This window comes from Paralichthys olivaceus, chromosome 16 (genome assembly GCF_024713975.1).
Source record: "Paralichthys olivaceus isolate ysfri-2021 chromosome 16, ASM2471397v2, whole genome shotgun sequence".
Taxonomy (NCBI): domain Eukaryota; kingdom Metazoa; phylum Chordata; class Actinopteri; order Pleuronectiformes; family Paralichthyidae; genus Paralichthys; species Paralichthys olivaceus.
Window position 1 is genome coordinate 85,400 of NC_091108.1, and position 14,800 is coordinate 100,199.

Consider the following 14,800-nt stretch of genomic DNA (forward strand, 5'->3'; position numbering starts at 1 on the left):
TTAGAAACTTTTAACCAATTTGGTTTTTGACAGAAATTCATTGATGTAATTGACATGCTGTATAAGGACTTGTACCCCTTTGGAACATATATCTGTTCAAGATTTGCAGTCAGAGGGGTCATCAAACAGGGATGTAACAGCACTACTTGATTATTTATAATTGTTGCTGAAATATTGTCAATAGACCAGAGCAGCCTCTGTTCACACAGAAACATTTAACCAGAGCAGCCTCTGTTCACACAGAAACATTTAACCAGAGCAGCCTCTGTTCACACAGAAACAGGAATACAATCTACCTCTTACCTCACAAAGTGTGTGTGTGTGTGTCTGCGTGTGTGTCTGTGTGGCACAATATTAGGAAAACATGCGATATGTGATGTCATTGTTGAATATTGCGATGACAATATAACTTACAATAAATAAACAAATACGGTGTTAAAGTCTTTCTGCTTTGATTTCCCTGGTATATACCTCATACAGAGAGTGGTCTATGCAGACTCTTAAAAGTATTATTTCCATTCCAACAACGTGGTTTTATTTAAAGGATTTCACTTGGTTACGGATGCAGGGACCACGGACAGCTCCACAGCCTGAGGGAGAGGATGCACAGCCCAGCCACAGCTCCACCAAGTCCAGGGAAGACACCAGGAGCCATGCACAGCTCCACTAAGCTTACAGTTTTAATTTAGACTCTTTTCATACATGTTTGTACCATGAAAATTGTGCAGAGCAGCCTCTGTTAACACAGAAACATTTATCCAGAGCAGCCTCTGTTCACACAGAAACATTTATCCAGAGCAGCCTCTGTTCACACGAAACATTTAACCAGAGCAGCCTCTGTTCACACAGAAATATTTAACCAGAGCAGCCTACCTTCACATGAAACATTTAACCAGAGCAGCTTCTATTCACACAGAAACATTTAACCAGAGCAGCTTCTGTTCACACAGAAACATTTAACCAGAGCAGCCTCTGTTCACACAGAAACATTTAACCAGAGCAGCCTACCTTCACATGAAACATTTAACCAGAGCAGCTTCTATTCACACAGAAACATTTAACCAGAGCAGCTTCTATTCACACAGAAACATTTAACCAGAGCAGCTTCTGTTAACACAGAAACATTTAACCAGAGCAGCCTCTATTCACACAAACATTTATCCAGAGCAGCCTACCTTCACATGAAACATTTAACCAGAGCAGCCTCTATTCACACAGAAACATTTATCCAGAGCAGCCTACCTTCACATGAAACATTTAACCAGAGCAGCCTCTGTTCACACAGAAACAGGAATACAATCTACCTCTTACCTCACAAAGTGTGTGTGTGTGTGTCTGCGTGTGTGTCTGTGTGGCACAATATTAGGAAACATGCGATATGTGATGTCATTGTTGAATATTGCGATGACAATATAACTTACAATAAATAAACAAATACGGTGTTAAAGTCTTTCTGCTTTGATTTCCCTGGTATATACCTCATACAGAGAGTGGTCTATGCAGACTCTTAAAAGTATTATTTCCATTCCAACAACGTGGTTTTATTTAAAGGATTTCACTTGGTTACGGATGCAGGGACCACTGACAGCTCCACAGCCTGAGGGAGAGGATGCACAGCCCAGCCACAGCTCCACCAAGTCCAGGGAAGACACCAGGAGCCATGCACAGCTCCACTAAGCTTACAGTTTTAATTTAGACTCTTTTCATACATGTTTGTACCATGAAAATTGTGCAGAGCAGCCTCTGTTAACACAGAAACATTTATCCAGAGCAGCCTCTGTTCACACAGAAACATTTATCCAGAGCAGCCTCTGTTCACACGAAACACTTAACCAGAGCAGCCTCTGTTCACACAGAAATATTTAACCAGAGCAGCCTACCTTCACATGAAACATTTAACCAGAGCAGCTTCTATTCACACAGAAACATGTAACCAGAGCAGCTTCTGTTCACACAGAAACATTTAACCAGAGCAGCCTCTGTTCACACAGAAACATTTAACCAGAGCAGCCTACCTTCACATGAAACATTTAACCAGAGCAGCTTCTATTCACACAGAAACATTTAACCAGAGCAGCTTCTATTCACACAGAAACATTTAACCAGAGCAGCTTCTGTTAACACAGAAACATTTAACCAGAGCAGCCTCTATTCACACAAACATTTATCCAGAGCAGCCTACCTTCACATGAAACATTTAACCAGAGCAGCCTCTGTTCACACAGAAACATTTAACCAGAGCAGCCTCTGTTCACACAGAAACATTTATCCAGAGCAGCTTCTATTCACACAGAAACATTTAACCAGAGCAGCTTCTGTTAACACAGAAACATTTATCCAGAGCAGCCTCTGTTCACACAGAAATATTTAACCAGAGCAGCCTACCTTCACATGAAACATTTAACCAGAGCAGCTTCTATTCACACAGAAACATTTAACCAGAGCAGCCTCTGTTCACACAGAAACATTTAACCAGAGCAGCCTACCTTCACATGAAACATTTAACCAGAGCAGCTTCTATTCACACAGAAACATTTAACCAGAGCAGCTTCTATTCACACAGAAACATTTAACCAGAGCAGCTTCTGTTAACACAGAAACATTTAACCAGAGCAGCCTCTATTCACACAAACATTTATCCAGAGCAGCCTACCTTCACATGAAACATTTAACCAGAGCAGCCTCTGTTCACACAGAAACATTTAACCAGAGCAGCCTCTGTTCACACAGAAACATTTATCCAGAGCAGCTTCTATTCACACAGAAACATTTAACCAGAGCAGCTTCTGTTAACACAGAAACATTTATCCAGAGCAGCCTCTGTTCACACAGAAATATTTAACCAGAGCAGCCTACCTTCACATGAAACATTTAACCAGAGCAGCTTCTATTCACACAGAAACATTTAACCAGAGCAGCCTCTGTTCACACAGAAACATTTAACCAGAGCAGCCTCCATTCACACAGAAACATTTAACCAGAGCAGCTTCTGTTCACACAAAAACATTTAACCAGAGCAGCCTCTGTTCACACAGAAACATTTAACCAGAGCAGCCTCCATTCACACAGAAACATTTAACCAGAGCAGCTTCCATTCACACAGAAACATTTAACCAGAGCAGCTTCTGTTCACACAGAAACATTTAACCAGAGCAGCTTCTGTTCACACAGAAACATTTAACCAGAGCAGCTTCTGTTCACACAGAAACATTTAACCAGAGCAGCCTCTGTTCACACAGAAACATTTTACCAGAGCAGTTTCTATTCACACAAATACATTTAACCAGAGCAGCCTCCCTTCACATGAAACATTTAACCAGAGCAGCCTCCTTTCACATGAAACATTTAACCAGAGCAGCTTCTGTTCACACAGAAACATTTAACCAGAGCAGCCTCCTTTCACATGAAACATTTAACCAGAGCAGCTTCTGTTCACACAGAAACATTTAACCAGAGCAGCCTCCATTCACATTTAACGTTTAACCAGAGCAGCTTCTGTTTACACAGAAGCATTCATCACAGCTGAGGTCTTATTGGCTTCAGTCTTGTGTCTTATGTTTTTATTCTAAAAATTCAGAAGTTTTCTGTATATCCATAAATGTAATGTGTGAAAAACTGAACCCTCTTTTTGTTTTACATCATGTACTGGGGTGGCATATAGCTCACCTTGAAGAACTGACAAGGCCTCAACCCGCAGAGGTTGGTTCGAATCCCCCACTGTCTCTCTATCCCCCCTTTCACAAGCATAATTCTGTCCTATCCATTAAAGGTGATAAAAGTCCAAAAAATTTATTTAAAAGAAAAAGGTCATATACAGGAACAATATCCACCTCTTACCTCATAATTAAAACCATATATATTATATGTGATTATTTATACGCATATGATTGTGTGAATATATAATATTAAGCAATGACAGCGCTGTTAGTTTATCTTTGTTTCCATTTCTCATGTGCTGAATAAATGAAAAGGTTTCTCTCTTCTGTCATGTTACAGTTTTAATTTTCAGATGAAACAAAGTTCTCAGTAAACTTTGTTGAGAGCAGAAGGATTTTTTAAATTGTTGATCTAAAAGATCAAAAGCTGAGATCATTGTTCTAGTCTGTGACACTATGAGAAGTAATGATGTCTGTTTTAAAACCCCCCCCCTCCCCCCCCCCCCCCCCCCCCCCCCCCCCCCCCCCCCCCCCCCCCCCCCTCTATTGACATCAGAGGATCAGACAGTCCAACACACCTTTTTTGAAAATGCAAAATATAAAATGAAACAAAATGACAAACAGAAAAGTAAAACCTACTTTTTATCTTTAATTTATTATGTTAATTTATAGATTTGCTCACTTGGGCAAAATGTTTTTGTGATTTTTACTTGTGTCTCAGTTTAATTGCTCACTTCTTCATGACTTCATACTAGAAGTCTCACAATTTCTCTCACTTTTCATTTGTATTTATCTTTTTAATTTTGAAATGTTCTTTAACTTCCACGTAAGTTTAATTTAGGTCGAACAGTCAGGTAACGTGACAGGAAGTGATGCTCTTATTCTGAAAATCTTCCCGGAGGCCCTTCGTCCCTGTCAGCTAGCTTTAGCCGTTAGCACACGTCTGGAGAGGACTCATGCGTCACAACTGCCGTGAGTTTACGTCACGTGTTTTTCGAATGTTTTAACGTGTTTCTGATCGAAGTGACGTAATAAACTGCAGTGTCAGTTAGCATCAGAGCTAACAAGCTAACAGCGGAAGTGTGATTTACTGATTATCACCAGTAAATAATCGGTTTGTTTAAATTGATTCAATCAATCTCAGTTTATTTGTCTCATCGATGTCAACAAGCAGCAACGTCCTCTGTCCTAAACTCAACAAGTTAAAACTACAGAGACACTTTCTGAGCAGTAACTGAAGCTCAGAGTCACATGTGAGGATCCTCCTCCAGGACACGAGGACAATAGATGTTGATGAACTGAAGACATCAACATAACAACAAATTCACTACATTAGAAGAAACAGTTTGTAACTTCATGTTTAAAGTATTTGTACATGAGGACATGTCTGATACAGATGAAGGAGCAGACACATGAACTGATTCATGAAGTTTTACTGATTCAACAATCAGTTGAATCTGGTTTTAATCTGATTGATGTTCCTGTGCCTCCTCAGGTGTGATGCAGTCATGTCTTTGCAGGTGGCGCTAGAGGAGAGAATCAGCTCTGCTCAGCTGTTGCTGCAGCGGGCAGAGCAGCTTTGTCTGGGTGTAGAGGGTCACCAGAAGCTCTGTGGTAAACTGCGAGCTGAGCTGCGCTTCCTGCGGCGGGTGGAGGCCGGAGAGCTGCAGGTCAAAGAGTCTCACCTGCACAGCACCAACCTGACTCACCTGACAGCCATTGTTGAGTCAGCCGAGAGTCTGGAAGACGTGGCGGCTCTGCTGCATGTCTTCACCTACCAGGATACCTTTGGCTGCCGCCAGACGCTGGTGGTGGACGTGGTAGCGAATGGGGGACGCACCTGGGTGAAGGCGGTGGGTAGGAAGGCAGAGGCTCTGCATAACATCTGGCAGGGGCGGGGTCAGTACGGAGACAAGAGCATCATCAAGCAGGCAGAGGACTTCCTGCAAGCCAGTCGCCAGCAGCCTGTCCATTACCAACACCCCCACATTGTCTTTGCTTTCTACAACGGCGTCTCTTGCCCCATGGCGGACCGACTCAGGGACATGGGTGTCTCTGTGCGTGGGGACATTGTAGCTGTCAATGCCGTGGCGACAGAGGAAGGCAGAGAAGACGAAGCCGAGGAGGAGGATGGGCAAGCAGCAGAAGAAGACCATGAAGAGGAGATGGAGGCGTGTGAGCTGACCCGAGTGGACCGCGGCACAGTGGTGGCCAGCCTGGCGTTTCCTGTCCAGGTGCAGGTGGAGGAGTGTCAGCGGGTGAACCTGGACATCACCACACTCATTACGTATGTGTCATCGCTGAGCCACGGCCGCTGTCACTTTACCTTTAGAGAGCCAGTGCTGACTGATCAGGCCACTCAGGAGCGCTGCCAGCAGGTGCTGCCGCAGCTCGACGCCTTCATGTCGGGAAAGGAGCTGTTTGCCTGCCGTGCCGCTGTTTCTGACTTCCAGCTGATCCTGGACACACTAGGGGGGCCAGGTGAGAAGGGGCGCGCTGAGAAGTTGCTGGCACGCCTTCACCTGGTGGATGACCAGCCATCAGAGCGAACTATGCGTCTCACACCCAGTGCCAAGGTCAACCAGCGCTCGCTCACCATCTTTGGGACTGGAGACTCGCTGAGAGCCGTTACCATGACAGCAAACAGCAGGTTCGTTAGGGCGGCAGCTAATCAGGGCGTCCGATACAGCGTGTTTATCCACCAACCACGTGCTCTAACTGAGGGCAAGGAGTGGAGGGCCACACCCATCTGAGACAGAGACTTCCTGTGCTGTGAAGGGACTGATAGGAGTTGGAGCTCAGTTAAATTATATGAACCTGATCAGATGACTTATATTTATGTTCATGAATTAATTATCTATATTCACTGATCAATAAAGCATCACAGTCACTTGTGTGTCAGATGTTCTAACATAAACCAGGGCCCTGTACTACATATAGTACTGTTCAACATATCCACGATCTCTTTCAGTTATCCAGCTGAACTTAACCTAACAATCACAGTCAGGCTAAGTGGTCACATGAAGCTGATTTAAACTTATGAAGTTAACTCAGGTTTTCCTCTGGATATGAGGGGGGCGGAGTTTACTGCATATGACCAATCACAGATGTGGACAGAGCTAAGGATCAAACTGTTGAATAATAAAAATCCGAGGAGAACCAACATCCAGAATAACAAGTATCATAACTGTGTGGGACAGTTTTAGTCTTTCAGGTGAAACCCTGGTGGCTTCAAGCTCAGCTGGAAGAAATAAAACACAAATATACTGTAAAGATGGAAGTAGACTGATTTTCATATTATGTATTACATATCATAACACTGATTCTATTTCTACTGTATAAGGACATCAGTGCGCACATGTACAATGAGGTTTGAAAACAAGTCAGATACGGAAATGATATGCAGACAGTCTGGTACTGTGAGTACTTTGCTCCTACGGGTCAGGTTGGTTCTGTTGGGCTCCAGCAGCTGACAAAGGTTTATCCTCTGAGGAGAATCTAGATCTTACAGAAACTCCTCAGAGGATCTCAAAGGTTCTTGTGGGTCTCTGAAGACCCTGGTCCTCCTCAGAGACTGAAACAATCCACACCAGCTCCACAATCCTCTAAAAACATGATGTCATGGTTCAAAGGAATTTTTAAAAGAAAACAAACTTTCACATTAAAGCTCAATGTGTGTTTTCACGTGATTTATTTGTACAAACACTGTACCCCAGCTTGGCCTTTTAATTTGAAAAGCTGAAAGCGCATGTGGATGTGTCGTGTTTACATGAGAGCTTACAGCTGTTAGCCTGTTAGCAGGTGTACGTGAAGCAGAAAATGTCTCGAGTGAAAGCAGAGGACGAGCTGCGGACTCTGTTGGAGGTGAGTCTCTAAACTTTCAGTTTCTAATCTAACTTCACCACTTCAGCTGCTGCAACCTGATTAGCATGTGCAGCTAACAGGGACTCTCCATTATGACCCATTCATAGCTGTTAAGGTTAGCATGATGCTAACAGTGTCCCCTCTGTCCCTCAGTGTAAATACGTGTTTCCAGAACAGACTGTATTTGATCTGCAGCGGGTTCGAACCCTTTATTCGGATCTTCGACTTTATGTGGATTTTTATTGTAAGTATCGAATTTATCCCTTTACTTCCTGTCTGTTTCAAGATAAAAGCACGTTGACGGAGTGTTGACCACAGGTCTTAAGAATCGGGTCTTGGTGGTTCCTGATCGCCCAGAGTCTGATCCTGCACGATCTGGTTCAGATTGTATTACTTATAAATCAAACGAAAAATGTGTTGATCAAATATTATTGATTAATGTAGCCATTGTTTGTCTAAACAGGTTTTCCAAACAAAGAGAAGAAGAAGCTGGTTTACCTGGCCGGGACACTTCCTGTTCACTATGAAGGTGAGACCAACAGGTGACCTGGTCTGACCTGGACTCTGACCTCATGTGTAACTGTGGCGTACGAACAAAACAAGATTTGAAAGATGAGTTCACCACAGTGAGAATGTGCGCACTTGTACAAACATGTTGGAGAAGAGAAAGTGTTGATGCAGATGATAAAATGAAGTCAGATCCACTTTATCATAAACGTTAAAGCAGACGTGTTATTTGTTCTGAGACTGAAGTATTCCATAAGAACCTTTAATTGTAAAAGATGAAAACAATTTAAAGCAAATTACACTCACTAAAACAACAGTTACAGAACGGAGAGATTCATAGTTTTTAATACTATTCTAACACTGTGTGTGTACACTTGAACTTATTTCTTTGTGAGGACTATTTTGAGCATAGATCCTACAGAGTGAGGACATTTTGAACAGTCTGCACTTTTTCAATGGGCTTTTTGAGGGTTAAGACTTAGCTTTAGAATTAGGTTTAGGTTAGAGTTAGGCATTTAGTTGAGTTAGGGTTAATGTTAGAGGCTGGCATATGCATTATGCCTATGAGGGTCCTCACTATGATAGAAGCACAAGACTGTCTGTGTGTGTGTAGTCTGGTCTGGATCAGTCTGGTGTTGTTGACTCTCTGCAGGAAGTGAGTATAATATCCCAGTGTGCATCTGGCTTCATGAGACCCATCCAGTGTCCCGTCCTCGCTGTTATGTCTGTCCATCCGTCACCATGCTGATTAACCCATCCTGTCGCTGTGTGGACGCCTCCGGCAACATCAGTCTGACCGAACTAAAGAACTGGACACTCGTAAGTCCCAGTTAGCATGCTCAGTCCACCTGGATACACCTATCCAGTAGCAGACTGTAGTAATCCAGATCCTGTCAGTGCTGCTGGTCCACTAAACCAGGATCAGGACAGAATCTCTCCTCTGTCCTCCTGAATCCGAGCTTCTAATGTAGACCCAGTGCTTTCAGTTACCAGGGAAACAGACAAGTCTTCCCTCCAGTTCCTTGAGTTCCAACATTTTAGCCTAAGTTCTTTTCTGGTTCTTTACTGTCTCTCTTTAGCTCTTTTTGATTCAAGAACGATTTTCAGTTGAAAATTTTAATCAATATTTCCCATGCAACAAATGACTTGTCATTGTTGCTAATGTTGATGTCACTTCCTGTCAGGGTGTGTCCAACCTATCACTGCTCATGTCAGAGATGAGGCGGGCCTTTCAAGTCGACACACCCCTTTATGCCAGGTGTCCCCAACAAGCCCTGCCCCCTGCAGACGGAAGGTCACACAGGTTATCACTACATGTGCTGTTGATGATCGTTAAATATTATTGATTAGTGGTTATAATCAAGTTTTTACTGCTCTGTTTCTTCTTCCTGCAGCCTCCACCATACCTCTATCCTCTCCTCCTCCATCACATCCTCCTGCCTGTCAGCACAGAAAGGTTAATCATATCTAAGCTAAATAATAGCTTTTTAGCATTCTAACTTTATCATGCATGTTTGTGACCTGATGAAGCCCCTCCCCCTGTGTTTCAGCCAGTCAGTGGGAGCAGAGCAGGGAGATGAGGGTGAGGAAGTCGTACACTGAGGAGCTGCTGGGGATCGACTTCAGTGCTCCACCTTCCTCTAATCACAGCAACCTCCTGCTGACCTCCACCTTCTCAGGTGAGACTGGACAGGTGAACTCAGGTTAACGAGCTGACTGAGCTGAGGTACACATGGACCACAGGAGTCAAAACCTCTCTCACAGACACACACGACCTGGAGGAGTCGATAATTGAACCACAGAACTGATCTGGAATGAAACTGACTCTACTCCACTTGGTTTTGGTTCCTGCAGGTCTCCCTCCAGAGCCCCTCAGCAGGATGATGGGGGCTCTGAGACTGGATGAGTCAACTAGTGACCAGCAGAGTGACTCACTTGAAAAGATTGTCCAATCAGAGGCAGCGAGAGACAGGCATGGAGCAGGCTCCGGACCACCACCTGGACTTCATCAGTACATGTGTCCTCAGAGTCAGTGTGAAGTAGCAGCTGGAGGGGGCCACATTAAGGTGAAGACGACTGTAGGTCTCAATCCATCTCAGGTGTTGGTCCCAGTTGGTCTCAGTTTTCCTCTGTCCCTCCTTAGATGGTGGACCATCTTCCACCAGACCAGGCGGCCATCTTCCTCTCTCTAATGAGGATGGAGGGGCGGAACTTCAGGCCCAGTGATGTCATGGAGGCGGTCCGACTCAACAGAGACCTGCCGTCAGCTCTCAGGTTCCTGACTCACTGCTGCCCCATCTGTCAGGACCAGGTGACATTTAGCAAGGTGAGACCATGGACGTCTCAGGTGTCTTCTCTGATACAGATGTTTTCTTCTGTCAACTTAGTCTTCTCTTTATTTCCTGCAGATCATCACCATGACTCACTGCTCCTGCTTCCTGTGTCAGACTTGTTTCAAAACGTTTTTTTCAGCGGCTATTAAAGAGCGAAGTGTCGACCAGCTGGTTTGTCCTCAGTGTGGCAGACCTGAGGTCAAAGGTCAGGGGGCGATGGTGGAGTCCATGGAATACTTCAACCTGCTGGACACTCAGGTGACCAGGTCACATGATCCGCTTTATTTCATCCATGGAAATGGTTGATGAAAAATGAAACCAGTTTTTTTGTTTATTTTGTTTGTTTGTTTGTTTGTGTAGATCCGTCACTTCCTGTCTCCTCAGGTTCATGAACTCTTCCAGAGGAAACTTAGAGATCGAGCTCTTCAGGAGATGAAGAACTTCTGCTGGTGTTCTCACGTAAGTTAAACAAACAAAAACAAACACATCCTTGTTGGAGCTGGATGTGAAAAGTCTTTATTTGGACAAAATAATTCTGATTGTTTGTTTGTGTGAGGACACAGTTTTTAGTTTAAGTGGACAGACAGATCAAAGATTATTCATGTTCACATGACCTGATTATGTTTCTGTGTGTTACAGTGTTCGTTCGGTATACTTCATGAGGCTGAGCGATTGAGGATGGACTGTCCCAACTGTAAGAAGAGTACCTGCTCTCAGTGTAGATCACCTGTAAGACACACACGCACACATAACTGTCTGTATCGTTGTACTGATATAAAACAGACACACATGTTTGCAGACTTCACTGTGACATCATTGTGACTCAATGTGATGTCACTGACTCATTGTGACATCACTGGCTCATTGTGACTTCACTGAGACTCATTGTGATTCAATGTGATGTCACTGAGTCATTGTGACATCACTGACTCATTGTGACGTCACTGGGACTCAGTGTGACTCATTGTGACACGTTTGTCTGTTCCTCAGTGGTCTCGTCATCATCAGGGTCGGTCATGTGATCAGTTCCGACTGTGGCAGCAGCAGAACAAGTTAGACGACACCACGATGCTCAGCTACAACAGCATCGGTACGAATTCTGCAACATGAAGCTGGGTCCCTAAGGCCCCTCAGGACTCTAGAGCCCAAGCTGTAACTGAACATTATAGTTCTTCTCTGGTTCATGGGGCAGTGTTTTCTTGGGGTTAGGGAATGCATTATGTCAATCAGTGTCCCCACAACTACAGAAAGACAAGTGTTGTGTGTGTCTCTCTGATGTGTGTGTGTTTGTGTAGAGTGTCCTGGGTGTTTCTGTGTCTTCAGTTTGTCGAGAGGAGGTTGTCTTCACTTCACCTGCAGTCAGTGTCAACATCAGTTCTGTGGAGGCTGCAGTCAGACGTTCAGCCAAGGAGCAGTGAGTTCTGCTGGTTCTACTGTTGATTTGATTCATTAGATTATGTGGATGAATTTATAAAACTGAGCTGCTCTTCAAAACTTTCACTTTGTGAAACTTGTCACTCACTTGGCACCCACCCTTGAAAGAACTCGCTCCTGAAAAATCTTTTTTAGATGATGTTTTTTTTTTAGGACTGTGGGTTCTCTGTCGACTGTGGAACCAAAGGTCTTCATGCCCACCACCCCAGAGACTGTCTGTACCACCTGAGAGACTGGAGTGTGAGCCGCCTCCACCTGCTGCTACAGGTAAGAAGACCTGACACTGTTTGACGGAGCTGTTGCTTGATGTTGACGTGAACTGTGCTTCTTTTCTAACAGTATTACAGAGTGTCTCCTTCCTGGTTTGAAGCAGCCAATGGCAGCTCATCTGACGACGGTCTGACAGGTGAAGTCTCTTCTGTTTCTCAGGTATGAACTGGGTTCTCTCACCTTCTTTAACATTGTGATTTATTTTCAGGAATGTGTTTGGTTTTGGAGCTGAGAGACCATGGCAGTTTGCGGGAGGAGCCATGTGGACGACCTAATGAATACAGAGGATACTGCCGGTAAGACTAAACTATCACCAACAAACTATATAGGAGTAAATCACCATGGTGACTGATGCTCAAGCAGGTTAAGGTCAAGATAAGATCAAAAAAGTACAGCAACTACTGATCAATCAGATCATTGAAAAATATGTGAATAGAGTCTTCCAGCAGGTGTCAGTGTTTCTTCTCATGTAAAAAACTTTTTCACATCGTCAGTAATTAATGACTCATGGTCGGGGTCAACCAGTTAGTTATTCGGTCAGTCTGTCTCCACCCATCTGTTCTGGCAGGTTGCACTATAAAGAGCATTTGGTGGAGTTGATCAACTGTTGTGGTGCAGACCCGGCTGTCCTCTTTAATGTGGCAGAGATGACAGCAGAGCTTCAGCGCTGTCAAGTCGCCGTGCCGATTCGGAAACCAGACGAACTGGAGCCGCTGTACGCTCACCGTCTGCGTCTGGTCAGTGACATCAACATCATAAACACAAGCTTAAAATGTCCTTAAAGGGATAGTTCAACCAAAAATGAGAATTCCCTCTTTATCTTCTCACCACTATGATGGAGGGGGGGTGAAGTGTTTGAGTCATAAAACACTTCTGCAGTTTCAGGGGAAAACAGTATTAGAGCAGAATCCAACACAACTGAAGGCTAAAATGACATTTAGGCTAAAAACTTGGTGTAAATGACCTTGTTTCCAGTTGAATTTGAATGTCGGGACTTGTGGACACTTGATGACATCACAGGAGCAGGATGGAGGCATGTTGTGATTTTTATTGTTTTATTACTTCTGTAGCTGGTCACCAGTTACTTCAGTTTGGATTCTGTGACTTTTAACAGCTGTCTCTGTGCTGTGATGGATTCTACATCCTGACTGAAAGTTTTCCAACAAACCATTACTGTCTGAATCGTCACACAGCTGGTTAGCAACAGCTTTCTCTAGGATTTCAGAAATGAAGGTTTGATATGGGTCTGTAATGAGCTCAGACCTCTGGATCAGGCGTAGGCTTTTTAAGCAGAGGTTTAATTACAGCTACTTTAAAAGCTTGAGGTACGTAGCTGGTTAACAAATACATGTTCATCTGATTTAATATGGAACTGTCAATCAGGGGGAATACTTCCTTAAAAAGTCCAGTTGGGACAGAGTCTAATAAAGTTGTTGGTTTAGATGATGAAACTAGTGATGTCAGTTCAGAAGATCAATAAAAGAAAAGAGGTTCAAATATAAATCTGGTGCTACAGAATCATCATCAATAATAATCATTATTAACAGAATCATGGATTTTATGTGTCTGGTTTAAGTTTGTTATTTTTTATTTTTACTTTCAGCCAATCACTGAGTAGGATTCTGTCTGTTCTTTAGACTCTAACCAATCAAGTTCCTCTCAGGAAGCAACCACGCTCGCCGCTGAAACTTCACGACGACCTCCATCCTCTGACCTCTGCTGTAACGACTGGACGTCCGCCCCCTCCAAACACGCCACTGCATTAAAAGTGCTCTGTCACCATAGCAACCACTGACTGTGGTTTAGAGGTTTAGTTTCAGTGATGAACTAACAAATTCTAACAACACTTAAATAAATGTTTAATGCCGGTGACATTATTGGTGACATCCCTTGTCAGCTTCCCTCTGTGGCTTCTGATTGGCTCACTGGACTTCATAGAAACACAGCCAGAGAAAAATAAAAGGGACCAAAGAAAATCTAAGCAGCCAAACCGAGTTCAGAAGTGCAATTAACTTCAACGAGTTAAATGTTAATGAAAAGAGACAAGTTCTAATGTGCTGATGATGCTAACGAGCTTCTCAGTACAGAGTGTGGTTAACAGCAAGCGTTTGTTAGCATTTGGCCGACATTTGAGTGGTTTTATTCTTCTGCACTGTTTCAATAAAAAAATAATAAACGTATTTAAACATCTTTCAAATTCCTGTTTCCATGACAACCACAATAGGTAAATAGTGAAAGTCTCACACTGATTTTCCATTCTTCAGAAAAGAATGAGACGAGTTCAAAGGTCAAACTGAGACAAACAAGTAGAGTCACCAGTCTATATATAAACATACAGTGTATATATATATATATATATATATAATCTTAACATAAAATTCCTTATCATGTTTATATAAAATCATTAATCACATTTATATAAAGTCATTGATCGTCTTTATATACAATCACATTTCATCTTTACATGTTGATTGTTTTTATCAATCTCATAGTCTCATATCCAGTTTGTCTCATATTCAGTTTGTCTCATCGATGTCAACAGGCAGCAACGTCCTCTGTCCATTACTCAAATAGAGTCAAACTACAGAGACACTTTCTGAGCAGTAACTGAAGCTCAGAGTCACATGTGAGGATCCGTCTCCAGGACACAAGGACAATAGATGCTGATGAACTGAAGACATCAACACAACAACAGATTCTCTACATTAGAAGAAACAGTTTGTGACTTCATGTTTA

The 14,800-nt window shown here is 43.2% G+C and overlaps 2 protein-coding genes across 9 annotated transcripts; both read left to right on the top strand.

Annotated features, from left to right (window-relative positions):
- Positions 1-4,486: 4,486 nt before the first annotated feature.
- c16h7orf25 (chromosome 16 C7orf25 homolog) lies at positions 4,487-6,546 on the top strand. The gene is made up of 2 exons (XM_020109425.2): positions 4,487-4,628; positions 5,152-6,546. The coding sequence occupies exon 2, from the start codon at positions 5,165-5,167 to the stop codon at positions 6,407-6,409; it is 1,245 nt and encodes a 414-aa protein (XP_019964984.1). The 5' UTR covers positions 4,487-4,628; positions 5,152-5,164; the 3' UTR covers positions 6,410-6,546.
- A 144-nt stretch (positions 6,547-6,690) lies between these two features.
- On the top strand, positions 6,691-14,254 carry LOC109644108 (E3 ubiquitin-protein ligase RNF31). 8 transcript variants are annotated; one of them, XM_069511417.1, is made up of 19 exons: positions 6,691-7,520; positions 7,674-7,764; positions 7,984-8,049; positions 8,680-8,846; positions 9,212-9,330; positions 9,422-9,483; positions 9,578-9,706; positions 9,882-10,093; positions 10,171-10,353; positions 10,436-10,618; positions 10,721-10,819; positions 11,000-11,089; positions 11,351-11,450; positions 11,656-11,774; positions 11,948-12,061; positions 12,134-12,200; positions 12,273-12,360; positions 12,633-12,801; positions 13,668-14,254. In XM_069511417.1, exons 1-19 carry the CDS (start codon positions 7,476-7,478, stop codon positions 13,680-13,682), a joined length of 2,118 nt encoding a protein of 705 aa, XP_069367518.1. In that variant the 5' UTR covers positions 6,691-7,475; the 3' UTR covers positions 13,683-14,254. The 8 variants fall into 8 exon arrangements, with proteins under 8 accessions (XP_069367518.1, XP_019964987.1, XP_019964985.1 ...); XM_020109428.2 differs by having other exon boundaries at positions 13,702-14,254; XM_020109426.2 differs by having other exon boundaries at positions 13,728-14,254.
- Positions 14,255-14,800: the final 546 nt, after the last annotated feature.